This window comes from Hippocampus guttulatus, chromosome 4, assembly GCF_054856545.1.
Source record: "Hippocampus guttulatus isolate MCC_2025c chromosome 4, RoL_Hgut_1.0, whole genome shotgun sequence".
Lineage (NCBI taxonomy): Eukaryota > Metazoa > Chordata > Actinopteri > Syngnathiformes > Syngnathidae > Hippocampus > Hippocampus guttulatus.
In genome coordinates, this window is record NC_141264.1 from 10953295 (window position 1) to 10967742 (window position 14448).

The window sequence follows — 14448 nt, forward strand, 5'->3', positions numbered from 1 at the left end:
CCATGATTTCACCTTTCATACACGAGCGAAATATAGAGATATTGTGTCACATTAAATATTTAAACATTTTATGTCACAAAATATAATTTGAAGACGAGGTGCAAAATCCCACTGAAAAGAACACAAAACTTCACTGATAAAGTTTGAGTAATTAAATATGAATTATGTTTTTTGCGTAAATAATAAAAATATAATGAATGCAACAAGAGGGAAAAAACATGCTGTACTTAGATTTGCCAAAACACACATAATACCCAGATGTTACTCCCTGGAAAAGTTGATATAGATATTGTAGTACAGAATCCAGTGTTATATTTGATTCGAGGATATAACCCATTGTCGCAAAAAGTATGGAGGAGCCAAATAAAAAAAGTACAATTCAGTCTGTTGCTAAAATTTATTTGAAGCAGACAAGGTCATAAATCTTTGTTTTGGGCTTACACTGAAGATTTGACTGCCTTTTTAGTACTAATAAAGGGAGAGTACTTATAAAATAGCAAAATTAATCAGCAATGAAAAGTCTTCCTCAACAGTATTGTATCGTAAATAGCACGTCATACCCAAGGGAACCCAATGTGCGTCACTCAAGCACAGACACAACAGTTAAGGAAATTTCAGAAGCAAAGCGGAGGAAACAAAAGTAGCTTACCCAAATGAATGTACATTTACAATATTTAAACACATTAACAGAAAACTTTAAAAACATTTAAAAGTAAAACAAATACAGAAAAGTAGGTTTCTAAAATTACATAAAGTTAAAAAATCAAAGACCTAAATTAAAGCAACGTTTTTAACCTGGAGTTAAAAGGATGCACACTCAGGGTGACATCAATTGATAGTTCATTCCATTTTTGTGCAACACAACAGCTAAATGCAGCTTCAACATGTTTACTTTGAACCCTGGGCTGCAGGAAAACCCAAGACTGCAGATCCCAGAGCCCGATATATTCAATTATCATTTCTTTAATGTACACAGACCCAAACCATTCAGTAGATGATAGACCAATAGCACAATTTTAAAATCTATTGTACAGCTGATTGGGATCCAGTATAAATTCTTTGGGACAGGAGAAATATATTCTATTTGTTCTGGTGAGAACCCAAGCTGTAGCGTTCTGATCAGGAGTTGCAGCTGTTTGATGCTGTTTTGAGGGACTCCAGTTAGAAGACTGTTACAATAATCAAGTCTCCCAGCGATCAAAGCATGAATACGTTTCTCCTGGTCTGCTTTCCTGATCTGATTTACAGAAAAATGTCATTGAATTAAATGTTGCTTCGTATTATTGTGTATCCGTACACTTGCGTGTAATCAAGAAATTATTCACATGCCATATTGCAGTTTTTATACTAAATGTACAAGCAAGTTATTACAGACCGAAGTCGAATCCAAACTAAACTGAGAAGGTATACAGTAATCCGTCGTTTATCACAGGGGTTACATTCCAAAAAGAACCAGTGATAAGTGAAATCCGTGAAGTAGGATTTATTTTAAAAAAGCAAAAAAATGTGAGAGGGATGAAATTTCAAATGTGCTGTATGTACATGTTTCACATACAGCACATTTGACAATAAAGTTGTACTTGGTCCTTGATCGTCAGCTTTATTTTTTACATTTATTATACAATACTGAACTATGTATACCAGGGGTCTCAAACTCCGGTCCTGGAGGGCCGCTGTCCTGCATGTTTTCCAAGTCTCCCTGTTGCAACACACCTGATTCAAATGATCAGATCATCAGCAAGCTCTGCGGAAGCCTGACATTGAACCTGTTCATTTGAATCAGGTGTGTTGCAACAGGGAGACTCGGAAAACATGCAGTACAGCGGCCCTCCAGGACCTGAGTTTGAGACCCCTGATGTGTACAATGCAGAGGCGATTGCTCTAAGACTGCAAGGGAAGCTCAGCTTCCCTTAAAATGTCAAAAAGTAAGTGATCAAATATGCGTGTATGTACAATTGTGCGGACATGTCATTGACTAAATATACGCTACAACGCGCTCAACTTTTGTTCCGAATCAGCTTCTTATTACTGGTTACGCGCGACTCTCATCTCATTCATTCCCTCAGCTTCACTGTGCTTTAAAGTTTGTGGACGCTGAGCGTCAACCGCGCGGACGCTGGGCGTCTTAAGAGTTCAGTGTAGGTTGTCCCAATGCTTTTCAAATGAGATGAGTCATTGGATAAATGCTGGTTTTGTCCCGCCCATTGGACGCTCAGTGTCTCTGCGAGTCTATGGACAGTGGGCGGAAGCTCAGCTTTTCTGCATGATGATTGGATGATCTGTCTGAGGCTGAATCTCTTTTTGATTGACAGCGAAATGAGCCAATCACCGATCTTATGGTGAAGGCATCCTTTTCATATTTTTGAAAAGGAACAGAGAGTATAATTAACGTATAAATAAACTGACACATTTTATGATGTAGGCCGAAATTGAGCTTCCCCTCCTTGAAAGACCAGCATCCGCCACTGATACAATCAAACCAAAGACCAAAAATTTGCAAAGGTAAATTTGGCAAGGTGTACAGAGACGAGGTGTGGAGACTGTTCACGTTGGTCTGTCCCTTAGCCAATCAGGATGCAGAACACAATTTACTGTTTTTAAAAAAGCATTAAAAAACGGCACTAAAAAAATCCGTAAAACAGCGAAGCCGCGGAAGGTCAACCGCGTTATAGCGAGGGATTACTGTACATCAAACAAACAATGACCTCACTACTTAAATGAATTACCACTCTGTGACTCTGGAGGTCACTGTTGCTCCAGAAAGATTATTATTCCGTCCCTTTATAGTGGATCTTGCTGCAGACGCAATACTGCAATTTATGACATCCTCATTTATCATTAACTTATAATATTTCCTTCGAGGTATTTTTTTTAAACTTAAAGTAATGTTTTCTTCATTGAACTAAAATCATGCACGTTTTAATTTAAAAAATCAGTTGTGAGGTATATATTCCAAAAACAAAAACTCCAAATCATAATGAAGACAACAAAACAATTGATAATGGAGTGTTCACATTATGCATGCTCGTTATAAATATAAATATACAACTTGAGTCATACAGAGTCTATACATGTATCAAAACAAAGCATAAAGATTAGAACCTGAAAGAAAGTAATCCTGTGCTTGACCTTGGAAATACTTCAGATCATCTCAGTAGGTTACCTGCACATCCACACACAGACACAATGATACATTGTGCCTGTAATATATTATTAATGGTCATGAATCATGTTACCAGCAGGCACGGACCAGAAAAAGTCTATTTTAAAAGGCTTGATCTATCTCCGCCAGACTACCTCTTAGTGTTAAATGAAAATAAATACAATTAATTCGAAGCCATTTATGGAAATGTCTTTCAGCCTCATTATAATTTGGCAATCTTGCATATTTCAGTGCAAATGTGTTTCTACCTACATTCACTTGCGACTGGGATGTGTAAGACAGGGAAATCAATGTTGTTTACAGCGCATTTTTATTAATAAGCCTCATAAGTCACCTTATTAGTGACTTTCTATTCACATCTACGATTCATCCAATCAGAAAGAGGTCTTGCTTAACATCGCGTGTCGATTGGCTGTCAGCTTGGTGCCTTGTCCCCGCCCCCAACTGTCAGGCACTGCGCTGGTCAAACCGTTTGACGGCTGGTGCACTGAGCTCTTACACTTTTAACTTTGTATTAAATCATTGGACACACTCCAACCGTCCACAATTTCATTTCATGTGCATGGCGCGCGCCTATGTACACTCGTCGATTTTCTCCACTTTTCCTTTTCGCTATGAAGCACAATTATGGCAAGGAGTAGCAAGTCAGCAACAACAGCGAGGACCCTGGAGGATTTGACTCTAGACTCGGGTTATGGTGGAGCCGCCGACTCCTTCAGGTCTTCCAGTGCGTCCCTGTGCTGCTCGGAGGTACATGGGGGGAACTGCTGGCAACTAACGGACTCCATGCACAGTCGAAACAACAGCCTGGACACTGTCAACACGGTCCTGGTCGAAGACGCCGAGATCCTGGAGTGCACCGGCCAGTGCGCTAAACTACCCGAGCTTGAGGATGTGCCGTGGAGCCTCGGGGAGGTGGCGAGAGCCCTGCAGAGGGACGAGGGAATGAGCGTGCCGAGCCCACCGCAGGACGTCCTGCTCCGACTCTCGGCGCTGGCCAGTCGGGCCCTCGTTAGGGTCGCCAAGGAGGCGCAGCGCTTGAGTTTGCGCTACGCCAAATGCACCAAATACGAGATCCAAAGTGCCATAAAGATGGTTCTGTCGTGGGTCGTCTCTACGAACTGCATCGGCGCCGCCCTCAGCGCCTTGTCCTTGTACAACATGAGCACGGAGGAGGACAAGTTCGGCCGCGGAAAGTCCGTGCGCTGCGGGCTAGTCTTTAACGTGGGGAAATTCTTCAGGTGGATGGTCGATAGCAGGCTCGCGGTCAGGATCCACGAACACGCTGCCATATATCTGGCGGCGTGCATGGAGAGCCTCTTCCGCGAGATACATGAGCGAGTGCTCCGCAGTGCGCTGTTGGAGCGGGACAACAGTATGCCCAAGTTGAGCGTGGAGAGCCTGGAGCAGGCCGTCGGCAGTGATGCTGAGCTTTGGGGGTCATTGCAGCACTGGCAACACCTCATCTGTGGGAAGAATGCGAGTGGTAAGTAACGGCGGCAGGAGAGTTTAACTCTTGCCCTTCTTCAAATCAAAGTCGTGCATACGGAGTTTGATAAGACTTGACAAGCCACCAGCACGTGTGACTCTGGAACCCTGGAAGGATCGTTGAGTTTAAGTGTACACTGAACCACTGTGAGCCCTTGTAGATTTGTAGGCGGTTGATTTTTTTCCAGTTTTTAATGGGGTTTTGCAGGATAGGAGTTTTCACCATTACGTCACACGTAGTTCCGGGTGGCAAATGCCAAAGCTTTCTCCAGAAAGCAAAGCCTTTCATGCCATTTTACCAAGGCAGAGCAATTGAGAAAAAACCCTTGATGGTTTTAGCATTCTTTCCTATCTGTCGTTTGAATGTGTGAAATGTCAGGGGGGGGGGGCCCCCCCCCAAAAAAAAAAGATCCCTCAAGTAAATGGCTAAACCAGTATTTGCTGAGCTTGAGTGTCACATGAGTTTGTTAGGTAGGAGCGGTCAGTCTCAGGCAGCATAGGTTCATCACTCAAAATGAGGGTCTGGATGGGAGTGTGAATGGTTGTTTCAAAAAGTGACCCGCTATTGCTCATTTTGGTATTTGGATATCCCACTGTAAGCTGTCAAATAATTGAGTATTTAGATAAGATAAACTGTAAACTTTTGCTTGGTTAAAGAGCAATTACGAATGTACAAGAGAAAATAACACATTTAACTTTATTATGAATTACCAATTGTTTTTTCATTTTTAGATGATCAACTTTTTTTGTTATAAATGTGAACTGTCCACAGCAGCAAACTGTTTTCTTCTCTCAAAACATTTGTTAGTGAGACTTTGGGGTATGAGATGAAGTGGCGTCAGAACTGCAGCAGCCATTTTGCCTGACAAAAACAGCACATATTAAAGTAAGCCGGTTTATGTGTATATATATATATATATATATATATATATATATATTTAATGATCACTAGGCGCTACATCTGGGTCAGGCTATTAGTATCAACGTGTTCATAGTCATTTTCATCTGTTAAACTGCCTTTGAAAAGAAGTCCGACAGCTCTTGCCAATACGGGGCACTTGATTAGCGGCTAGCTGCTGGCAAACAGGCACCACATTCTACAACGTCAGTGCCCTTGTGTTTGCACAGTAATTTACGTATAGTGCCTATGTATTATAATTCAATTCAGTGTTGCGGTTTTGTCTGCCACCTTGTGGCAGTTGTGTGGCATAAGAACAGTAAGTGAAAGCTTTTGCCCGACAAATTAAACATTCTCAGTCTCGAATGTTATTTCGCTGTTGGTGACAAATGACGACCGACACGATAGTAGACAAGTGAGATGACAGAGAGCAAGTAACACAATCGTCTTGACGATATATATATATATATATATATATATATATATATATATTGTCATGTCACCTACCTCAACACCACCCCTCTACAAAATTGTGTTGAAATTGTTTTTTTTTTTTTTTTTTTTTGTGTGTAATTCTTTAAACTGTATCTATCCCAGTACCTTTTTGTTTAGTATCACAAAAGGGTTGCTCTGAAAATATCATAAATACAAAGCTAGTGCTGGCCACAGACTTATAAAACATATGATCCTAGTTTTTGTTAATCTCCAAAATCCGTAAATACTGTAAGACATAGGTGTCAAACTCAGGTCCTGGAGGGCCGCTGTCCTGCATGTTTTCCAAGTCTCCCTGTTGCAACACACCTGATTCAAATGAACAGATCATCAGCAAGCTCTGCGGAAGCTTGACATTGAACCTGTTCATTTGAATCAGGTGTGTTGCAACAGGGAGACTTGGAAAACATGCAGGACAGCGGCCCTCCAGGACCTGAGTTTGACACCTATGCTAAGAGCTTCATTGTCTCACATATATTACCCTTGAAATTCTTGCAGATGTAATGCCTTCCAGCTCGATGTGCGTTTTAATCTTTCCCAAATCAATGGTGGTACATGCCCGCGTGTATGTGCTTACTGTGATACTGACAATACCACCTCTGTAATTTCCACACTGGCTTTCTGTTTTCACTTTTTGTTCTTGTCCTTTAAAAGTAATTGTATTCAGACTTTACTGCTGTGTAACTGGCAATACATCACACACCACTCTAATACATGGTTGTTGGTTTGATGGATGCTGAAAAACTGCTGCTGTGACTCTTCTTGCAACAGGTTTACATAATGAAAGACCCTTGGGGACCTACAGTTTGTGCTATCATCCATTATGCAGAGCAGTGTGAATAAAATTGGGGTTTTGAGTGAGCGAGAGAGATAAACAGAGACTGAAAGAGAAGAAGTTTGAGAAGCTGACTGTAGTGATGCATCACCAATGAATGCCTGAAGCTTGAAAACATGGGTGTACACACCTGTTTGTTTAGCTACATTTGTTATACAAACTATGTTCACCATTTTGGTGGGTGAATTCATTTTAGTACAGCCAAGCAGGAGCCATGGAAATTTGCTTTCGTTTGCATTTTTCCTCACAATGTCGGCTATTCTGACTTCAACCTCCCACTGGAACACACCCTTCAGTCAGACTGAGTGACAGAATATGCTGCAGTGTGTCAAAGCGTGTCATACAGCAGCCTATGACATCCTGCGTGTTTTGGCACGATGGTGGTGAAGAGAGAAGCAACTGTCACCAGATTTTCGTTTTGTCTCACGTAATACAATCTCAGTACAAGTGTATTTTCTAAGCATTGCTCGTTTGTCATCCCGAATTGAATGTAAATGGCAAATGGAGCCTAACAAAGCCTTCCAATCTATGCCAATGGATTTTAGCTTAATGCTAATGCTGCAGCGAATTTTCTGCTATTACCCAGACAACTACTTCCAGATACATGATGTCACATGCCAACCCTCTTATAATGTAAGCTTGTCTCATTTGTTCCCCCGGTTTCTGGAAAATTAGCTCATGACAAAAACTGAAGTGACGCACAATATATCACGACACCAACATGGTCTGCATTGCCCAATTAGACAGCAGATTTAGGAACTGCCTAATACTATTTTTGCCAAGGTTAGACCGAGAATAAACTCTTTTTGTCAAGGACTGCACTCCAGATTTTTTTTTTTTTTAATTACAGCACAATCGTCCAAGGCAGGGCGCCCATAAAACATCACACTGCACTGTGCAATCGTATTGTTTAATGCCAATATTGAGTCACATTGTGCATTCAGTCCATTTGGCATCCAGCAGATTTCCAGCTCCTTAAGAGGTGTGGCAAGTGTTTGGCAGTGTATTACTCTGCGTTGAATTTTGAGGAAGAGGTTTGGAAAGCTGATGTAATGCATGCTGGAACACTGGCATGTTTTGTGGTTCTGGAACCAGTGATTAAATCTGACGTAGTATCATAGACAGGCTGTGCGCTTCCAACTGGTCAAATCCTTACAAACTGTACATTATCCATGTTGGAAAGGATTGTATCGGCTGTATTTTAACATAAAAGATCAAAATCTGATAGCATTGTGTGGCAGATTCAAGTTGAGATGTGGAAATAACCAGGGATGTTGCTTGGCATAAAGCTTTACTGGGACAAAGGCCCCTTACAAAGAGTGGTCTGCAACCAAGGGTCCGTGTGGTATTTAGCACTGAGCCGAAACAGTTATATATATTTTTTGACAATAAAAATTCTGTATTGGACAATAGATGCCCTCAATGTACGTTATCATCGTGACAGGCATGTAACAGATGGTTGCTGGTCCACGAAATATCACATACATTGCCCCCCCCCACACACACACAATTGAATTTTTCTTCCCACTCAGGCCGTATTGGCCAATCCGCGCCTGTGGCTCATTATTACTGGGGCACGTGTCCGAGCCAAAAAGGTCTGGCGACGCCGCTGGATATAACTAATAAGAGCCACTATCTACCATATTGAAGTTAAATGATCTATATTGTCCTTTTCTTCCAATGAATTAGGAGTAATTGGGGTGATGTTTTTAATGTTATGTTTACCAACCTTTGTTCGGAAAGCTATGAGTATTTTTCTTTTGTATCCATTCCATCAGCACTTGTTTCTCTTATGTTTTCCCTGTTGTACGGATTCAGCCAAAGTGATTATTTCTTCAAGTGAAATGACCGCTTGTGAGAACTTTTCGTTGAATGACATGACATTATAAATAAATCATATTCATCCATTTTAGCTGCCCGGAAGGGCTCAGGCTTCAACTTTGTGTCAATTTATATTCATAACTATGACTTTACGCTGCATGTTCAGGGTAACTCGTACAAGTTCAGAAAGTCAACTTGTAACCACTTTTCAATATAAAGCAACTATTAGATGCATTCATTTGATGTACTGTATGTTAGTCATGTCAATTGAACTTACTATATCCAAAGACACAAGACGACGAATGCTATGCCTTTGCTTCAATGTCAGGTTCTCAAACCGTTGTCTCGGCCAGTGAATTTCCCCTCACAGTATTGTGTTCTCGTCTAACGGCAAGTTGACAACAGCTGGATCAGGACGCACATTTTAGTCATGGTCCATGAGAACATTATTTTGGCCAGATGTGTCTGCACTGTCTTCTATTTTTTCCTCCGGAAACCGTCTGGGTCTTATTTCTCAAACACAAAATCATTAAGGGGAGAGGGAGCAGTTCGTCCATTCGAACAAGACAGGGAGAGCATTTCCACTTTTTTAAAATGCCGGTAGCACACCTGGGTGTGACGTGTTATGGTACATTTCTCTCTGCGGGTGATAATCTCCTCACCCTCATCTATATTCTATTCAGTTGTAACAATTGGTGTTGCGTCACCGCAAAGCCAAAAGTCACTATGTTGTTTGTCATGTGCAGGAGGCAAAATTATTGAGTGTCTTTGGAAAGGATAAAAACGTGGCATTTTAAGTATGTCGAAGGTACAGTAGGTGGTGGTGAAAGATTCCTCCTCTGTTTACAGATTGTCTCTCAACCCTAATGTACAGTAAATAGCCTGACTCACCTGTCTTTGAAACCATCTTGTCTGTTCAGAACATGCACTGTACATCTTTGGTCGTATTTCTGGGTATGGGGTGTCTGGTTTTTGGGGTATACAACCTTTGTCTCAGGCTGGTTTGGTGTTGATCAGAATCTTGTGTTGGTTAAAAATCTTTCGAGCTTTCTCACATAGACGGGACGCATCCATTGACCATGTTGTTGTGTCTGTGACTATTTTCTTGCGCAGCCACCTTGCTGTTTTCCTTCTAGAATTACATGCATTTTTTTTTTACAAACATAGAGCTTGGGTAACCCCAGGTTTTAAGGCCTTCCCTCAAGTGCCTGTTGTTTTTTCTCTTTGGCCTGTGGATTCATGGGAACATTATCCAGCTGTGTTGTGGGGTTCTGATTATGCCCAGTTTACGTTCCATAGAGGAGTGTGAGTCACAGGCACTAAGTTTTTGGTGCGCTCTGGAAAAATGATCCAAAAATTTAGTCATGCTTTAAATTTCCGAACGGTTGGAATGAACCAGTACGCGCTCGGTGTGTACTTCCAAACGCGTCCTAAGCCCATAGGTCTTAGCAAGGACAGTACACAGGTGTGTTTAAACCTGAAATATAAGGAACAAAATGCTGAACATTAATTGTATTTAGACCCACGATAGCAGTTTTACTTTCTTTTCATCAGTCATCTGAGCGTTAATGAGACAAGTGAATTGACACGTCTGTTGTGATTTAAGCGCAGCTGTTGTGGCATAGGTCTGGGATATAAATAATTACACGTTTCCATGTGACGGTTTGCACATGAGCCTCACAATGCAGAGATGCAGGGTTCAATTCTGGCTCCAGCCCTCCTGTGTGGAGTTTGCATGTTCTCCCCGTGCCTGCGTGAGTTTTCTCCAGGTACTCCGGTTCCCACATTCCCAAAAACATGGCTGCAAGTGTAATGGAACACTCTAAATTGTCCCTCTGTGTGATTGCAAGTGTGAATGGTTGTTTGTGTATGTGTGCCCTGCGATTGGCTGGCAACCAGTTCGGGGTGTCCCCCCACCCCCCTCCACCTACTGCCCAAAGCCAGCTGGGATAGGTCCCAGCACGCCCGGGATCCTCGTGAGGTTAAGCGGATTAGAAAATGTTTCCACATACACCTGCAATGCGCTCACGTACCCCAAAAGGTATGCATAGCTGTGGTCGGGAAACACTGCTCTCAACGGTTCAGCTACATTTAACCCTCTGATTGATCAAGCTTAAAAATGTGCATCAAAGATTGGTTTATGGGGGAGGATGATGCTGGATATGGTTAAAAATTCATTTTCAAGGCACAATTTTTCAAGAAAAACAAAAGACCTTTATGAGGTTAACCTAGGTGGGTGGCTTATTTTAACCCCCAAATTTTAGGGGGGTCACTTTCAGAGCATTATGTTTAAGTGGAAGAGTTAACTTACGCAGACAGGCAAAACCAAAGATAGGAGGTCTGCTGCCTCTGCGTGTAATAAAAAATGTCATGGGTTCGCCGAAACGCCCAGCATGGCCTAGCATGGACCCCCCAAATTCCCAAACACGATAATCTAACCTTGCCCTGGCATGAAAATGAAGCAGCGCCAGTTTTTATCCTGAGCCCATATGCGCCAATTTAAGAAAATAGATTCCACACAGTTGATAAAACTGACAATTGGTCTGATAAGAGCCCCATCATTCTCTATTTTGGGAAGATCGTAAATGCCAAGGATGGTCTCCTGTGGATATAGCTAGTAATAAAGGGCATGTTTTATGGTAGCTGCTTCTGTGACGTTTGTACAGAAGGTACTCAGTGATTCTCTTTGAATGTCTGGCGGGGTGGGGGTGCCTTTTCAGTCTTTCATACGTGCTGGCATCATTTGAGAAGTTTAAGTCTATGGTCTGTTGTGTTAACAATTGCTTTTCCTCTCCCATGGTTTGCTGGCAGGATTGTCACAGCTTTTCTTTCCTCTAGGGCAGGGCCCATCAACCTTTTTTGAAACTGAGAACTCTGTCATAAATAAGAAGAGCAATTCCCTGTAATTATTGGTGCAGTTTTACTTTATGCTGCACATCGGTGTGGATAGATTCATTTCTGTAATTGATCCCTCTTAGGTAAAGTGTGTGATTCTTAGTTCCTATGTACTGAACAAGTCTCAACAAAACCCAATGTTGTCATGTCTGTTCTTACCTGCTGCATCAGTTCTGCAATGGCTCATCTTGCATATAGTCAGCCTCCTACACTCTGTCTCTCTCACAGACACACACAGGCACCCACACACATACACACTTCCAGTACTTCAAGATGTCAGGGGCTCCTCTCTCACTGTCTGACTCAGTTGCAAGTGGGTGCTGGGTTTCCCTTCTATGGTGGTGGTGTCCTGTCAGAATATGAAAGCATCATACATGCTGAAATATTTCTTACAGTCCCTGCAAAGGCCCAGGGTATCTTTGGTTTTTAGTAATGTCGGACTGTTTTGTCAAGCATTGGAGGTCAGGAATAAGCACCGCCTGAAGATTTAATTTTTTTGGTTTTTTGGCAGTGCCGATTCACTTTAGACTCTGGGCTGAGTTGCTTGAACTCAAACAGCTCATGAAAAATGTTACATGAAGCTTTAAAACAATAATGTGGTCTATCTTGTATTTTCAGACAGACTTTGTATGGTGGCAAGATATTCTTAGTTATTCAGATGGAGGAATGAAAAATAATATAGAATTTGACCTCTGATTCTACAGACTAATTCAGGGGTGCCCAAACTTTTTGGATCGAAGATCTACTTTTCGATCAACTAACCTCCCGGGATCTACCCTTACCGGCACACGCGCGCACACACACACACACACACACACACACACACGCCATGATGAGAAACAGCCTAAAACTGAGGCATGCGACGCACTTTTGCAGCCTGTTAAATATCGTAGCTCACATGTACCGTTTTAAAGTGCTTCCCTGGGCGCTCCTACATTTCTATTCTTTGCCCGTGCTCTCGGTGAATTGTACACGAAGCAAACTCTGAATGAGAATAATGACGATAAAAGATAGAGCGCAACAGTTCTGATCACAAGCTGCAATTGCAGACTGCTGAGAGCTAACAACTTCCTGTGACGTAATCACGCGCCACCGTAAATTCAAGATTTCCCTGCTTTATTTTATTTTTAAATATTTTTTGGGTGAAAATGAGACTGATAAGATGATTAGGGTGCAGTGTACATTAACACAAAAAAATATATTGCGAACATGTACAAAGACACACAAATGGTTGTTTGTTTTTTTTCTCCTCGACACTCCTCGGATCTACTTGGGACCTGTCTTAGATCTACCGGTAGATCAGGATCGACCTAATGGGCACCCCTGGACTAATTGGATCAGTGGTGGCTGGTGGAGTTTTCTCTCTTGGGGTGGTGCAATACAGTGTATGTACAGGTATATTCAGTGAAACCTCGATTCAATGGACCTGGAACCAACCGACTCTGGCGTTAACGAACAGAAAATAGTGCCCACTACACTCAAAGCACCCGTTTGTACATTAGCTGTCAAAGTGTGTTAGTTCCAGAATTGGCTGAAATTGCACTACAACACCAGCAAATGGCACTTTGGCACAATCACATAGTCATCCACATGTTTTCTCATGTGCTGCTGTTGCACCTATACAGCGGACTAGACATGCCAACGTGGCAGCCATGCTGGCATTGGCGATGTTCCCATCAAAGGCAATGCATGGACATAATGTGAAAACCATTTTCGATATGGCAATAGTCCCATTAAAGGCATGCAATGAAAAGCATGGACATAAGCTTCGTATCGCCCTCGGCACGCAGCTCAAAAGGCGCATCTGGTTTTGGTACAGTAAACATCTATCTATCGATCGATCGATTGATCGATCGTAATTTCCGGACTATCGAGCGCACCTTATTATTAGCCGCACCCACTACATTTTAAAGGGAAAAAATATATGACTTGTAGTGAATCCTGCCTCGTTTAATAAATGGAGCACTGTCACTTTAAAAGTAGCGTTGGATAATCTCGTGGGAAATCTCGCGAGTCTTGGACCACGAAGTGAAGTGAAAAGAATGCCGAGCTGTGCTTATTTAGACCTGATCTGTATCTGCAATCGGCATTGAACCCGGCTGATATCAAGAGTTAAATATCGTCGTTTGGGAGTTTGAACGGTGTGGCACGGTGGGTCGTGTGACCAGCCGTGAAGTAGGAGAGATTAGTTGTTTTCCACGTGTTTTGGGCACCTAAAACATGTCGGAAAGTGCCTACAAGCCACTACTGTTATCTATTTTTGTATACTTTTCTATTTCTTAGTCCCATTTGACATATCTCAGTCTTTTATTTTATTAATGCTGTACATTTTCTCTGTTCAGTCTTGAATAAAGCCTTCATACAAATTATTGATCCATCATCGATCCAGCCATACAGCTTTCGAATTGCAGTCCAGCTCAAAAGACAGGTGAAGTGCGCCCTCTCATGGCCGGTTGTTTTCACTGTGACGCATGATAGCGTCTCACTATTACCTTTTCTGCTCCAGCGCTCCCTTGCGGCCGTTGGAAAAATCTTTAAACAGGCCGCATCATTCAATAAACCGCAGGGTTGAAAGTGTGTGACAAAAGTAGCGTCTTATAATCCTGAAATTACGGTATCTATCTATCTATCTTAACAGGCCGCATCATTCAATAAACCACAGGGTTGAAAGTGTGTGACAAAAGTAGCGTTTTATAATCCGGAAATTACGGTATCCATCCATCCGTCCGTCCGTCCGTCTTTAATCATAAACAATTTCCATGATTACCTGTTGTGTTTTTCTGAATCAGTGGACTGATGATACCTAAGCCTCAAAACAGAGAATAGTTAGCATGCAGTTCTACAAGAAGAAAACTA

General features: G+C 41.9%; 1 protein-coding gene across 2 annotated transcripts in view; it reads left to right on the plus strand.

The window, feature by feature from the left end:
- The first annotated feature begins 3615 nt into the window (after positions 1-3615).
- abtb3b (ankyrin repeat and BTB domain containing 3b) overlaps positions 3616-14448 on the plus strand; it is an 83381-nt gene continuing 72548 nt past the window's right edge. For both annotated transcript variants that reach the window (XM_086109725.1, XM_086109726.1), the window contains exon 1: positions 3616-4649. In XM_086109725.1, coding sequence (XP_085965851.1) covers positions 3791-4649 — 859 coding nt within the window. In that variant the 5' untranslated portion in view covers positions 3616-3790. The remainder of the gene's footprint in view (positions 4650-14448) is intronic.